Below are 13,541 nucleotides of genomic sequence, written 5' to 3'. Positions count from 1 at the left end.
CCCATGCTCTGCAACAAGAGAAGCTGCCACAATGAGACGCCTGTGCACTGCAATGAAGAGTAGCCCCCACTCACCACAACTAGAGAAAGCTCACGTGCAGCAACGAAGACCCAACGCAGCCAAAAATAAATAAATTAATTAATTAAAAAAAAAAAAGTGTGCCTTCAGCAGGTTCATCAGGGTCATCAGAAGACTCAACACAGCTAAGGAAAGAATCAGTGAACTTGAAGATAGGTCAATAGAAATTACCCAAACTGCAATACAAAAAGAGAAAGAGTAGGAGAGAGGAAACAACAAACAACCCAGAGCATCCAGTAGTTGTGGGACAATATCAAATGGACCAGGATACAAGTAATTAGAATCCCTGAACAAGAAGAGATAGAACAGGGCAGAAGAAGTATTTGAAGAGATAAAGGCCAATTATTTTCCAGAAATGCTTAAAAACATCACACTACAGATCCAAGAAGTGCTGAGCATTCCAAGAAGTATGAATAGCAAGAACAACAACAAAAGAGTCAAATTGCTGAAAATCAAAGAAAAGAGAAAATCTTGAAGGTAACCAGAGAGGGGGAAAATTATTACATACAGAAGAACAAAGATGAGAATTACAGATTTCTTATCAGACCTTGCAAGTTATAGGATAGTGGGGGGACATTTTTAAAGTACTGAAAGAAAAAAAACTAGAATTCTATAAAAAGCTAGAATTCTGTAGCTAGAGAGTATATATATATTTTTACACAAAACCAAGAGAATTCATTACAAGCAGACTTGCACTGCAGGAAATGTTAAAGGAATTTCATCAGACAGGAAGAGTGTGATATGAAAGAAACTAGGAGATGCAAAAAGAAGTGGTTAAAATGAAGGTAAATATAAAGGACCTTCCCCCCCTTATTTTTAATTGCTCTAAGAGATAACAGGCTGTTTAAAGCAAAAAATATATTGATGTATTACTGGTTTATGCCATATGTGAAAGTAAAATGTATGACAATAATACAGAGATTGGGATGGAGGAATTAGGACTCTACTGTTGTCACTTCTGTAGTTCTTACATTACATGTGATGCGGTAAATATCATTTGAAAGCTGACTGACTAATTAAAGATGTGTATTTAAATCCAAGAGCGACCACTAAATTTTAAAGAATTAAATAAAAAAATTAATAGTGGAGATAAAAAGGAATTGTAAAAATACCCAATCCAATAGGAAAAAAAGTAAAATATCTCATTATTTAAAATATAGTTTACATGTTGAAATGGTGTATCCAAACTGAGAATCTAAACACACTGGGCTTTGAAGACAATACCAAAATATATACATGTACACATACGTATATACATATATATATACATACATACACATATACATATATATACATACATACACATACACACATACACACTCCAAAGGCGAGGAGAAAAAGAGGATAAAAGAGAAAAGGGGGGCTTCCCTGGTGGCGCAGTGGTTGAGAATCTGCCTGCCAATGCAGGGGACACGGGTTCGAGCCCTGGTCTGGGAGGATCCCGCATGCCGCGGAGCAACTGGGCCCGTGAGCCACAAATTACTGAGCCTGCGCGTCTGGAGCCTATGCTCCGCAACGAGAGAGGCCGCGATAGTGAGAGGCCCGCGCAACGCAATGAAGAGTGGTCCCCACTTGCCACAACTAGAGAAAGCCCTCGCACAGAAACGAAGACCCAACACAGCAATCAATCAATCAATCAATAAATAAGAACGTGAATTTCTAAAAAAAAAAAAAAAAGAGAGAAAAGGAACAAAAAACATGGAACAAATAGAAACAAGGGAGATGATAGATTTTTAAAATAATCTGGTTTTTATTACATAGCTTTTTACCACTTACAAAATTATTGTTTATCAGCATCATATTAATTGGGAAGCAGCCTTGTTTGATGGGGAAAACATAGCTCAACATTGTGAAGATGGTTCATTCTCCCCAAATGATCTATAGCTTCATGCAATTCTAATAAAAATCCTATCAGACTTTTCGTAGATATAAACAAGCTGATACTAAAATTTATATGGATGAGACTAGAATAGTTCAAAGAAAAAAAAGTTGAGAAAAAATAAAGTAATTGAAGGGCCACACTACCTGATTGCAAAACTAACTATAAAGTTAGAGTAATCAAAAAAAAAAAAAGAGTAATCAAGACAGTGCAGTATAGGTGAATGGATAGACACATAGGTCATTGGAACAGAGTAGAAAGTTCAGAAATAGACTTACTTATATTTGGCCAGTTGATTTTCAACAACAGTGCAAAAACTATTTGATGACAAAAGGATAGGCTTTTCAACAAATGATTCAGAAAAAGAACATTGACCCATACCTCATACCATATACAAAAAATCAATTCCAAATGGATCATAAACCTAAACTTAAAAGCTAAAACTGATTTGTGATGCCTTTTAAAATCATGTATTAAATTTACACACACATGTATACACAAGGCTATGTTTCTGGGTCGTTTATTCTCTGAGGTTTTTGTATATGATTTTTGTAGTATTGTCACCCTGAAACAGCAATTATCATTTTATCACACGAGTTAATGTTGAGTAAGACTGTTTTTCCCTCGTTAATCTTTTTCTGTTTTACTTAAAAAGTCTGTGTGATCCAACTCAGCCTTCTTCATTAGTCACCTGAAACTCTTCTCACTAATGTCATCAATGACCTCTTTACCAAACCTGTCTTTATCTACTAGACCTCTGTGTGGCATTTGACATACTCTTACCTTCAAATTCACCTAAAATGTGTACATAACATTTTGTCGGTCAGCTTGGGCTGCCATAACAAAATACCATAGACTGAGTGACTTAAACAACAGAAATTTATTTTCTCACAGTTATGGAGGCTGGAAGTCCCAAGATCAGGATGCCATTGTGGTCAGGTTCTGCTGAAGGAGGGCTTTCTTCTTGGCTTGCAGATGGTTGCCTACCTGCTGTGTCTTCACGTGGTGGAGAGAGAGCGCTCTGGTGTCTCTTCCTCTTCTTATAAGGGCACCAGTTCTATGGGATCAGGGCTCCACTCTTATAACCTAATTTAACTTTAATCCCTCCTTAAAGGCCCTATCTGTAATACAGTCACATGGGAGTCTAGGGCTTCAACATATGAATTTGGGGAGGACACAACTGAGTCCATAGCAATATTATTTTCATATTTTATTTTATTATATTATAACTCTTTTGCTATTTTACCCCACTAGACTTTGAGCTCCTTAATGGGTGGGAATTGTACCTAGTTTATTTTTGTATCTCTAGTACTTGATACATAGTAGGCACCCAGTAAACATTTTAAATGGATGACACTTCTGTTCCCCTATCTTAGGTACTGGTAACTACCATGCATCTGTTTTCCTAGATCATAAATCTTAGTTATTTTTCCCTTTCCCTTTTATCTTGATGTTCAACTATATCCAAAGTACTAAGACTTTTACCTTCTAAAGGTCTCTCAAATCCATCCCTTGTCTAGCTCCAGGGCTATATCTTACCCTTCCTCATCTTTCAGATTATTTTAATTGCCTCTTAATGGGATTACTGTTTCTAGAATTTGTCCCATCCAACCCATACTAGACCCATTCTTGCTGCTAGACTGACCTTTCTAAAATGCCAGTCTGATTGTATCACTTCCTTTTAATATCTCCCCAGAGCTTAAGACTAATATCTAAACATCTTAGCCTGGCGGAGTCGTTTGTGATCTGGCCCTGCTTACTTTATTATCCTCATCTTCCATTACTTCCCAATGTATTACTTACACTCCAGCCTTACTAGTTGACTTTCAGTTTTATAAATACATGATCCATCCCTTTTCATGCCTTTACAAGTATCCTTCATTCTGGGAATGCCCTTTCCAACTTCTGTATCTGATATATTTTTTAGGTGCTTTGTTTAACAATTCTCCAACTATGGGACCTTTCTGACCTCTTCCAGGTAGAATTAACTACTCCATCTTCAGTCTTCTTGTGCAGTTTGTACCAATCTGATTTTAGTGTACTGTAATTATTTATTATCATACCTGTCATCTATACTGGACTGTGAAATCTTTGAGGTCAGAGACATATAATTAATTTTATATTCTCAAAATCTAGTGCATGGTAAGTGCTCAATAAATGTTTGTTGAATGAATGAGTGAAAGGATCAATCATAAATTTAATGATAAAAGTGAATATTTTATTTTATTAAAAAGCCAGTGTGTGCCAGGCCCTGTTCTAGGTGCTGGAGTCAAAGGAACATCGTGGCATGTAGGTTTCAATAATTGGCATTCTTTGAAAAAAATTCTGAAAACTGATTGATTGCGGTGCAAAGAGAGAATGTTCCCTTGTCTTTCTCTCCTGTATTATTCATCCCTCCTACTTCCTTATTTTAAACCCCTTCCTAGGGAATTCCCTGGCCGTCCAGTGGTTAAGACTCCAACCTTTCAATGCCAAGGGCCCTGTTTTGATCCCTGGTTGGGGAATTAAGATCCCACAAGCCACGCTGTGCGGCCAAAAAATCAAAAACAAAAACCAAAAAACCAAAAAACCCCTTCCTAGAACTGCTCTCTGGTGGCTGCCTGTTTGTTTGGGATCAATGCCTAGAATAAATGAAGAAAACATGTAGCTGGAATTGCAGGAGATATTTTAATAAAAGTTTAATTATTGTTTTTGGTCCTTGTGATAAAAGTTTTTAATTGGTCTTTTCTTCTATTCTCTTAAAGTCATAATCACAAATAACTCGTTGATTAAATTTTTCCATAAGTACCTATACAAAGAATAGAGACAAGATATGGATTAAGAAATTTGAGTTAAAAACCACGGGGACCGGGCTTCCCTGGTGGAGCAGTGGTGAAGAATCCGCCTGCCAGTGCAGGGGACATGGGTTTGAGTCCTGGTCGGGGAAGATCCCACATGCCGCAGAGCAACTAAGCCCGGGCGCCACAACTACTGAGCCTGTGCTCTAGAGCCTGGGAGGCACAACTACTGAGCCCGCGAGCCTAGAGCCCGTGCTCCGCAACAAGAGAAGCCATTCCAATGAGAAGCCCACGCATGGCAACAAAGAGTAGCTCCCACTCACCGCAACTAGAGAAAGCCTGCACGCAGCAATGAAGACCCAACGCAGCCAAAAATAAATAAATTTATTAAAAAAAAAAAAAAAAAACAACCACGGGGACCAACACATACAGATCCTATGTAGCTAAGGGATAAAAGTAGACTTTTTGCCTTTTAGACTGGAAATATAAGGCCTCTTGGAATCTGAGTTTCTACGGTTACTTTGCTCCTGTGTTTCTTGTTCCTAATCATTTGTCTTTTCATGAAGTGCATGTGCATTCTCTACCACTGACCTCCGCAGGTCAGTTTCCCAGAGGAGTTTCCCAGTGCCTTCTGCAGCTCCTGCTGTGTGTCCATTCTGCCCTAGCTGAAATCTTGCCTGGCTTCTCTGACCTCTTTTGACTCTTGGCAACAGTGCCTGTCAGAACAGTTGCTGTTCCCCTGCTAGAATCAGCTGGGACGGGTGAGAAATGATGGTCCTTGTGATAGCATCCATGTCCGAAGCACCTCTTGTCTTAGTGGCCCCAGTGGTGACCTCCTGTGGGTCACACACCCTGTGGACAAGGTGTTTGGCAAGAGTGTGAAAACTGTGCTATGACCTCAGGCAGCTTCATTCTCCTAGGACATTTTGAATAAACTAGAAATGATGGGTTGTTGGAAGCGAATTGAATGTTCTGACCACAAAGTCTCTCTCTGATTGCAGAGTTGCCTCACTCACAGAGCTCTCCGACTGTCAGCAGCGCCTGCACGAAGGTGCTCTATTTCACTGACCGGTCACTTACGCCCTTCATGGTCAATATACCAAAGAGGTGAGATTCTGGGATCATTATTTCTCCTTTAAAAAGGACAGGAAGGCAGAATCATTAGTTACTGCCCATCTAACCAGCTGTAAGGTGTTCGAGAAGCAGTGTAGTGAGAAGGGCACAGGAGATAGAGATTCAAGTTCTAGTTTCACCACTAACCAGTGGCATTACAAGGTACAGACACAATAATAGTGCTTCCAATCCTGATATGCAAAGATGCTCCAAGTTAGGAATAACAGTTTTTTAAGTGTTCAAAATAGCTTCTGCTGATAGCTTTGGATTACAGCCTGGCATTCCAGGACTACTTATTACTCATTGATCTTTGTTACTATTTGATGACTGCAGCTAACCTATGCAGAATTCATGTTAAAAACCTTCAAACACTCCGTTAATATACTCCCTTCTAAGGTAAATGGCTTTGAAATAAAGATTTTTAAACTCTGGAACCAACTGCTGAGAGAGGTGATAAGATTTCCCTTTCCCATAGAGTCTTGCTTGGTTTGTGTTAGAGGGGAGCTTTCTGAAGCACAGATGGTGATACTTGATTTAATTCTACCAGCCTATAGAAATGGAATTGTTGCAAAGAAGGAAATCAAGAGAATTTAGACATATTGATAGTTTAACAAATTAGATTTCAGAGACTTTGTGTCTTATTTTCAGAGTAAAACAGAAAAAAAGGAATTTGGCTGCTGCCAAAGCAATAAATCTATTTTAAATTCTCAGATCAACCCATTTGTAATGCCATTTTCATTCCCTAATAGTGACTGGCTCCCTAACTTCTGCTGTTTCAGAATCGTCTGGGTTATCAAGGGTGGTGACCTAACAAGGCCACGCTGTTTCTGCCTCCAGAGACTTTGGCAGGGGCCTGGATTTAAAGCTAACATCTTATCTTTCCAACCTACTGATAAACAGTCTATTTTAGTGTTCTCTCTTTTTGTTGCAGGTTGGGGGAGGTCACACTGAAGGATTTTAAAGCAGCTATTGACCGGGAGGGAAATCATCGGTATCACTTCAAAGCACTGGATCCTGAGTTTGGCACTGTCAAGGAGGAGGTACAGAATCCACAGGGAGTCTGGGTGGTATTGTTGGTTGTTCTTGAACCCCAAAGACTTCTACTCAAGGACTAGTACCCAGAAGTACCTCAGTTCCCTAACCAGGTCAGAGGAGTTTCCCAGTGCCTCCGACCAGTTGATTACTCTAGACTGAGAAGTTTCAGGGAACGGCCCAAGAAGTTGATAGCTTCTTTAGTTCAAGGTCTTAATCACTCTGATCAAACTTGGATAGAATTTTTATTTTAAAAAGGAAAAAGTTTTGTTAGGGAAAATAAAGAACCTACATTGAACAAAAGCTTGGCTTTGGAGTCTCTTTTCTATCTGTAGCCAAACCTTAGAAAACTTTCTGCTTCCTATGTAGAGCAAAATAAACAAACTGTCATGAATATATGAAACTGTATATTGTGGTGGTAGTTTCTCATATAATGAAAATGAGGAAATTCTGCAAAGTCATCTATGCTTATTCTCAACTCCTTGACTATTTTCTTAGCTTACACTTCTCTTTATAATTCATCTGCCAAAAACAGACCTTTTTTTTTTTTTTTTTGAAAGAGAGTTCTGAGTCATGACGTATTACGAGTGCTCTCATAGTGGTTACAGAATGAAAACGGTTGGAAAAGCCAATATTTTATTTTGTAAAGATTTCCTGGACTTCCCTGGCGGTCCAGTTGTTAAGACTCCTCACTTCTACTGCAGGAGGCACAGGTTCGATCCCTGGTCGGGGAACTAAGATTCTGCATGCTGCGTGGTGCAGCCAAAAAAAAAAAAAAAAAAGATTTTCTCACTGAAATGTTTTAATAACCCTTTCTATTTATTAGTGGCTTAGGAAATGAACTGAATGAATGAATGAAAAGAACTGCATGCACACATGCTAAGATTGGTCTTCATTCTAACCCTTTCTTTACAATGCTTCGGGCCAAAATTTTCCCCTTTCTCATTTTTTAAATGCTTATAGTACTGCTTTCTTTTGAGAAGCCCAGAGTGCTCTATGGTTAGTAATTTATTAATTCTTATAAACCTCTATGAGCAAAGCAGTATTAGAGGGATGCTTTAACCATTTCATAGATGCGGAACGAAGGATATATAAGGCATACATATATATACACACATACAGAGTTGACCTTTGAACATTATGAGTTTGAACTGCATGGATCCACTTATATACAGACGCTTTTCAATAAATACCTACTACAGTATTACACAATCAGCAGCTGGTTGAATCTGAGGATGCAGAACTGTGTATACGGAGGGCCGACCGTGAAGTTATATGTGGATTTCTGACTGCACAGGGCCAGGGCAGGGAGGGGGGCGGGCAGTGTCTCTAACCGCTGTGTTGTTCAAGGATCAACTATATATATATTTTTTTTACCAGTTATAACTTTGGGGACAAAACCAAAGGGACATAGGCTCTAACTCAAGGCTTTCCTCTATACTTTTTTATCCTTTATGTCTGAGATCTTCTTTTTATCAACCACAGATGTTTAGTGAGACTCCCTATCTTATAATTTTTTCATGGTGGCTTTTTTTCTTTCTCTAGGTTTTCCACGATGATGATGCCATCCCTGGATGGGAAGGGAAAATTGTAGCCTGGGTGGAAGAAGACCATGGAGAGAATTAATGCTGTATTAGATTGAGGGCTTGTGGAACTCGGCAGTCCCTGGCTGCTTCACTCAGGAGAGAGGACTAAAACCAGGATACACTACGAAGTTTTTAGTTTGTGCTGCCAAAACAGAAGCTTCTCCAAGTGTGACAGCCATAGGCCAGTCCTGTTTCTGTGCCTGGCACGTGTGGTACTTAAAGTCCCTGTCCAAAAGTAGACCATGGGTTCTTGTGGAGCTCCTTGTCCGTGGGAACACAGTGTTTTATTCTACTCTGAGGACAACAAACCGAAGGCCTTAACTAGTGGGGATGGATGATCCCACTCCTATATGGGCATGGCTGCTACTATCTGGAACCTGGGAACTGGATGTATCACTCCTGTGTGTTACAGTATTATTTTAATTGGCCTCAGTGGTTGCAGCAATCAGAGTCCCAGCATTTGTACTCACAGACAAGGTGAAGGTACCAGCTTTTTTGCTTCTTTGCAGCTATTGCAAACCAAGAATAACTCGTAAGGTGGTACCAGAGATGAAAGCCCACTCTTCAGGAATTTTTTGGACTGGACATGGATGGTGCTGAATTGTTGAATGGATTGAAAAAGGGCTGCCCATATTGTGCTATATACTACGCTAAAACCATAGTTAAGTAAGACCTTGGGCTGCCTCTTGTGTCTTAACTGGTTTTGCAACTTGTCCTTTAGCCCACAGAGGGCATATTTCATGTACTGCTCATTTTCTCTGGGGACTCTTTAACTTTAGAGCCATTTTTTTCCCCTTCCAACTGATGAACTTTGTGTTTGAAAGGAGTAAGGAGTGAAAGTCTCCTTTCAAATCCAGGCGGGTATGGAAAGGTGCTGCTACCCATGTCTTCTTGACTTTCTCTCATGACTTTCTTTAGCTCATGGCATCTCCTTTGCAGTCAAAAGGAAACAGACCATTAGTTTCAGTATTTGTGATTTATAAGTACTGAGCACGAGTTATTGGTCTACCCCTCTTCATTTCAAAACCAGAGTTATTTTCTATTATATATTTAGTCTAGGCTGATCCTTTGGCCACAATAGAAACCATGGGGGCATGGAGCATGAGTTGTGAATGGCAGGGTTGATTCTGGGTGATAACACCTAGAATCCTTTCTCATGTGCAACACTGTCAAGTGTAGAAGCTAAAAGATTTAAACTTTCAGAGATTACTTTATATCTTGAGTTTTCTCATTCATTCACCAAGCACCATCAACCAATCAGATATATACATATATATCAGTCTGTCTGCCTGTGATCACCAGTGTACACTGCCAACCAGAAGACTCAGACAGATCAGCTGTGGGTTCTTGACCTGTCTGTCTCTAGTTCATCTCCCCTTTTCAGCCATTTCAACAGACGACTGATCGGAGCTCTGAGATGACATTTTGTTGTTTTATACAGATGTGTCTTTAAGTTCATGTTTGGAGAATTCTTTTCTACTCATTTGCTTTTTGTCCAAGAACCATGTCTATTTTTATAACTTGAGTGAGAGTTCTGTATATTCTCACATTCTGTATACTGTATCCATTTTCTAGAGAACCCAGTTGCTTTTATACAGGCTCTTCTTACCAGCCCTTGTGGTTTCAGAACAAGCTTTATTTTATTACAAGTATACTAATGACAGATTACTCCTGTTCCAGTTCTACCAGCCATTTTAGTTATGGAGTTAGTTTTACGGAACCTATTTGATGGCTCCTCTAGCTGACAGAAGGAACTCAAAAGACACCTGATGTCTTTCGTGTAAGTTTACCTGGTCTCCTCCTACTGAAGAATGATTTCTCATCAGAAATGACTGGGAAAATTTGGGAAAGTCATTTACAAGCAAGAATAATTCATTATGAAAGCAAACAGAAGAAAACAGTATATTCTCCATTCCCCCCAGCCTCCCCCCCACCCCCAGGAAGTCTGGAGAAGAAGTCCTCATGTCACCAGTTTCTCTGTTGCATGAATTTTAGTGTTTTGCTATAAGACAGCATGAGGGTTATCAGGCCAAAATTTGTTATTGTATTTTCAGTACAATTTATCTTGAATGTCTGTCGCTTAAATCAGTTTTACTTGTCAGTTTTCTTTCAGCAAACATTCTTACTATTATGTAGAATTTAACTTTTCAGAGAAAATTAAATCAGAAAATTTTCAGAGTCCTCTACCTTCTTTGTCTTTTATCTCTCTGTCTTTTGGAAAAGGAGCTGCATGGCCTTAGTGCCTCCTTAGAAAGCTTAAGTTGAATTAATAGCTCATTAATCTCATATGCCACGGGTGATAACTAAGCACCCCCATTACAGGATGGCACACCAGAGTGTTTGTGTAAAATGTGTTGGTAATCCTCATTCCAGTTTCTAAACAGAGGACCCTTCTAGGCGGAGTGTGCATTGGTTCATTCTGGTTTGAATTGTTTCCTATTTGATACACTAGGGGGCCTTTTGACTTATTCAGACTATTGCCCCCTTCTGGCATTTGTGTGGGATAGTCCATCCTGCTACTGCTGAAGTTCTCTTTCTTTGAGAAAACTAAGGAACTAGAATGTTTAAAGTCCACGAAATAATCTCTAAACCTGATTTAAAAAATGACCCTCTCATAAAAACTAAGTTAGTAAAAAGCTCAATTCCTTAAACAGTCTTCATTTAAAAACTGAAGACTGTTCTCACTCAGTTAACTAAAGTAGCTGGAATTGGAACACTTTACAATTTCTACCTAAAGAATTTAGGTTAAACTTACCTGGTAATATCAATGCTGCTTACTGACCAACTTTCCAGCTCTTTTTGACCAGGATGGTTGTAAATTAAGGAAAATATCTTTATACTCTGTATTCAATCCAAGAGGACTCTAATTACTTAAAACCATTTAGGTCATAATAATAATAATTTTCATTTTTTCCATAAAATAAGCATTATGATTGCACACTCCTTCTATTGTCTGAATTTATGTAAGAGGTATAGCTTGCTTAAAATATATATGTAAAGTTATATTTTCTTAGAAACATGGATGTTTGCAACCATTGCTTTCAAAGAGATTATTACCATGTATTCTGTTTTACGTTTTCATGAAGATTGTGTTATACCAGAGGCTTCTGATTATCAAAGTGATAACCAGTTTTAACTGTCTGTATGTGCCAGATTTGTGACCTAATTTTAAAAAAACCCAGAAACAAACTATGAATAAAATGGAGTTTGCAAACTAAATACCATTAATAATTTTCACTTGTGTTTACTGACTGAAATTAATCAAGAAAGCCATTTACATTTAGTGAAAGTAAATTTCCTCAAGTGACCTCCCTGGTAGCATGTTTACTCATTACTTGGGGAGTAATAGGATTACTTGGAGAGATAAGGATTACTTTATTGCTACAGATATTACTATTGGTATTTCTAATGTAAGTGCAAAATATCAATAGGCTATATTATCAAAGAAAATTCATTTACGTAGCACTTCTTTTGACATTATATATAAATGTGCAAACAAATAAGAACCCAAGACTCTAAACTGTATGACAAAACAGTCTCTAATGCAAAAGGAAGAAACATTAACAAGAGGCTTTCAGGAATGTGTATTTAAAAGAACCAGAACTTCCAAATTAATTTGAAAGATGCGTTCCTAAAACTTAGCCTTCATTTATCACTTTAAATGTTTTATATAGCTAAATCTTTAGCCCTGGGTGCTTTCACTTGCCTTCCAATTACATATTTTCAACTATTTAATTACAAGCCATTTTAATTCGGTTATTCCATCATTATGTTAAAATTAAACATGTAAAGAACTTTCACTACCAACTAATTCCTCTTTACATCTAACCCATTCTGTATCAGTAATATCATTCTACAAGTCTCAGGACTGATTTGACAAACCTAATTATTCTTAGCTTACCTCTGGGGTAAACTTACCACTCCTGGACTGTTTGATCTGTGCCCTCTCATGATTTAGCTACACCTGTAAAAAGTATATTCGAAATGCAAACTTGCTATGCACTGAAAGATGCAAAACAAGGTTTAAGCAAGGCTACCTAAGTAACTGAACAGCAAACTGAAGATCATCTCATACAAAGACTAATTTAAAGTAATTTAGGGGGGCTCCCTGGTGGCGCAGTGGATGGGAGTCTGCCTGCCAGTGCAGGGGACACGGGTTCGATCTCTGTTCCAGGAGGATCCCACGTGCCGCGGAGCAACTGAGCCCGTGTGCCACAACTGCTGAAGCCCGCGTGCCTAGAGCCCGTGTTCCGCAGCAAGAGTGGCCCCCGCTCACCGCAACTAGGGAAAGCCCGCGCGCAGTAGCGAAGACCAAACGCAGCCATACATACATACATACATACATACATAAACTGAAAGCAGGCAGTCCTATTATAAAAAAAATAATAATAATAAAAATAAAGTAATTTAGATCGTTATTCAAATGCAGTGGAAGTACTGTAGTAAGATATCTTAGCCAATTCAAAATCGTTAACATTTTTATAACAATTTATAGTTACAGTATAAGCCCTTTCACTAATCACAATTATTCTTACGTTGCTTCTTCCAGTTTTTACTCATAAGTAGTTTTACATTATGGTACAATATAATTGCTCTACTCCTATTTTTATTTTATTTTATTAATGTTTTGGCCACGCCGTGGGGCATGCAGGATCTTAGTTCCCCAGCCAGGCATTGAACCTGCACCGCCTGCAGTGGAAGTGCACAGTCTTAACCACTGGACCGCCAGGGAAGTCTCTCTACTCTTAGTATTTCAAATGTGCCTTTCCATTTAATCTGGGAATTTTGTTTCTCAGTTGTACTCCCTGCATATTATTCTGCCAGACAGCCATGCCTGCTTAATCTTTTCCTCATTTTTGGATAGTTAACATTTTTCCAATTCTTTTTCTGTCATGAAGATATTAAAACTTTTTTTTTTTAACCTTGTTTTGGATGCCTTAAGGATACTAGAATAGGATTTGGGGGAAATGTGCAAACATTTTTTCCCTGGTTCTTTTTCCCTACTATCCTGCCATCTCTAAAAACAACCTCCCGACGAATGCATCTCTTTCTCTTCAATCTCATTAATACTGAGAT

General features: G+C 38.6%; 1 protein-coding gene across 10 annotated transcripts in view; it reads left to right on the top strand.

The window, feature by feature from the left end:
• Positions 1 to 11,672, top strand: part of DIXDC1 (DIX domain containing 1) — a 75,377-nt gene extending 63,705 nt beyond the window's left edge. For all 10 annotated transcript variants that reach the window (XM_057553595.1, XM_057553596.1, XM_057553592.1 and 7 more), the window contains 3 exons: positions 5,736 to 5,841; positions 6,779 to 6,887; positions 8,425 to 11,672. In XM_057553595.1, coding sequence (XP_057409578.1) covers positions 5,736 to 5,841; positions 6,779 to 6,887; positions 8,425 to 8,505 — 296 coding nt within the window. In that variant the 3' untranslated portion in view covers positions 8,506 to 11,672. The remainder of the gene's footprint in view (positions 1 to 5,735; positions 5,842 to 6,778; positions 6,888 to 8,424) is intronic.
• Positions 11,673 to 13,541: the final 1,869 nt, after the last annotated feature.

This window comes from Balaenoptera acutorostrata, chromosome 9 (genome assembly GCF_949987535.1).
Source record: "Balaenoptera acutorostrata chromosome 9, mBalAcu1.1, whole genome shotgun sequence".
Taxonomy (NCBI): Eukaryota; Metazoa; Chordata; class Mammalia; order Artiodactyla; family Balaenopteridae; genus Balaenoptera; species Balaenoptera acutorostrata.
This window is presented reverse-complemented; position numbering and strand designations above follow the sequence as displayed.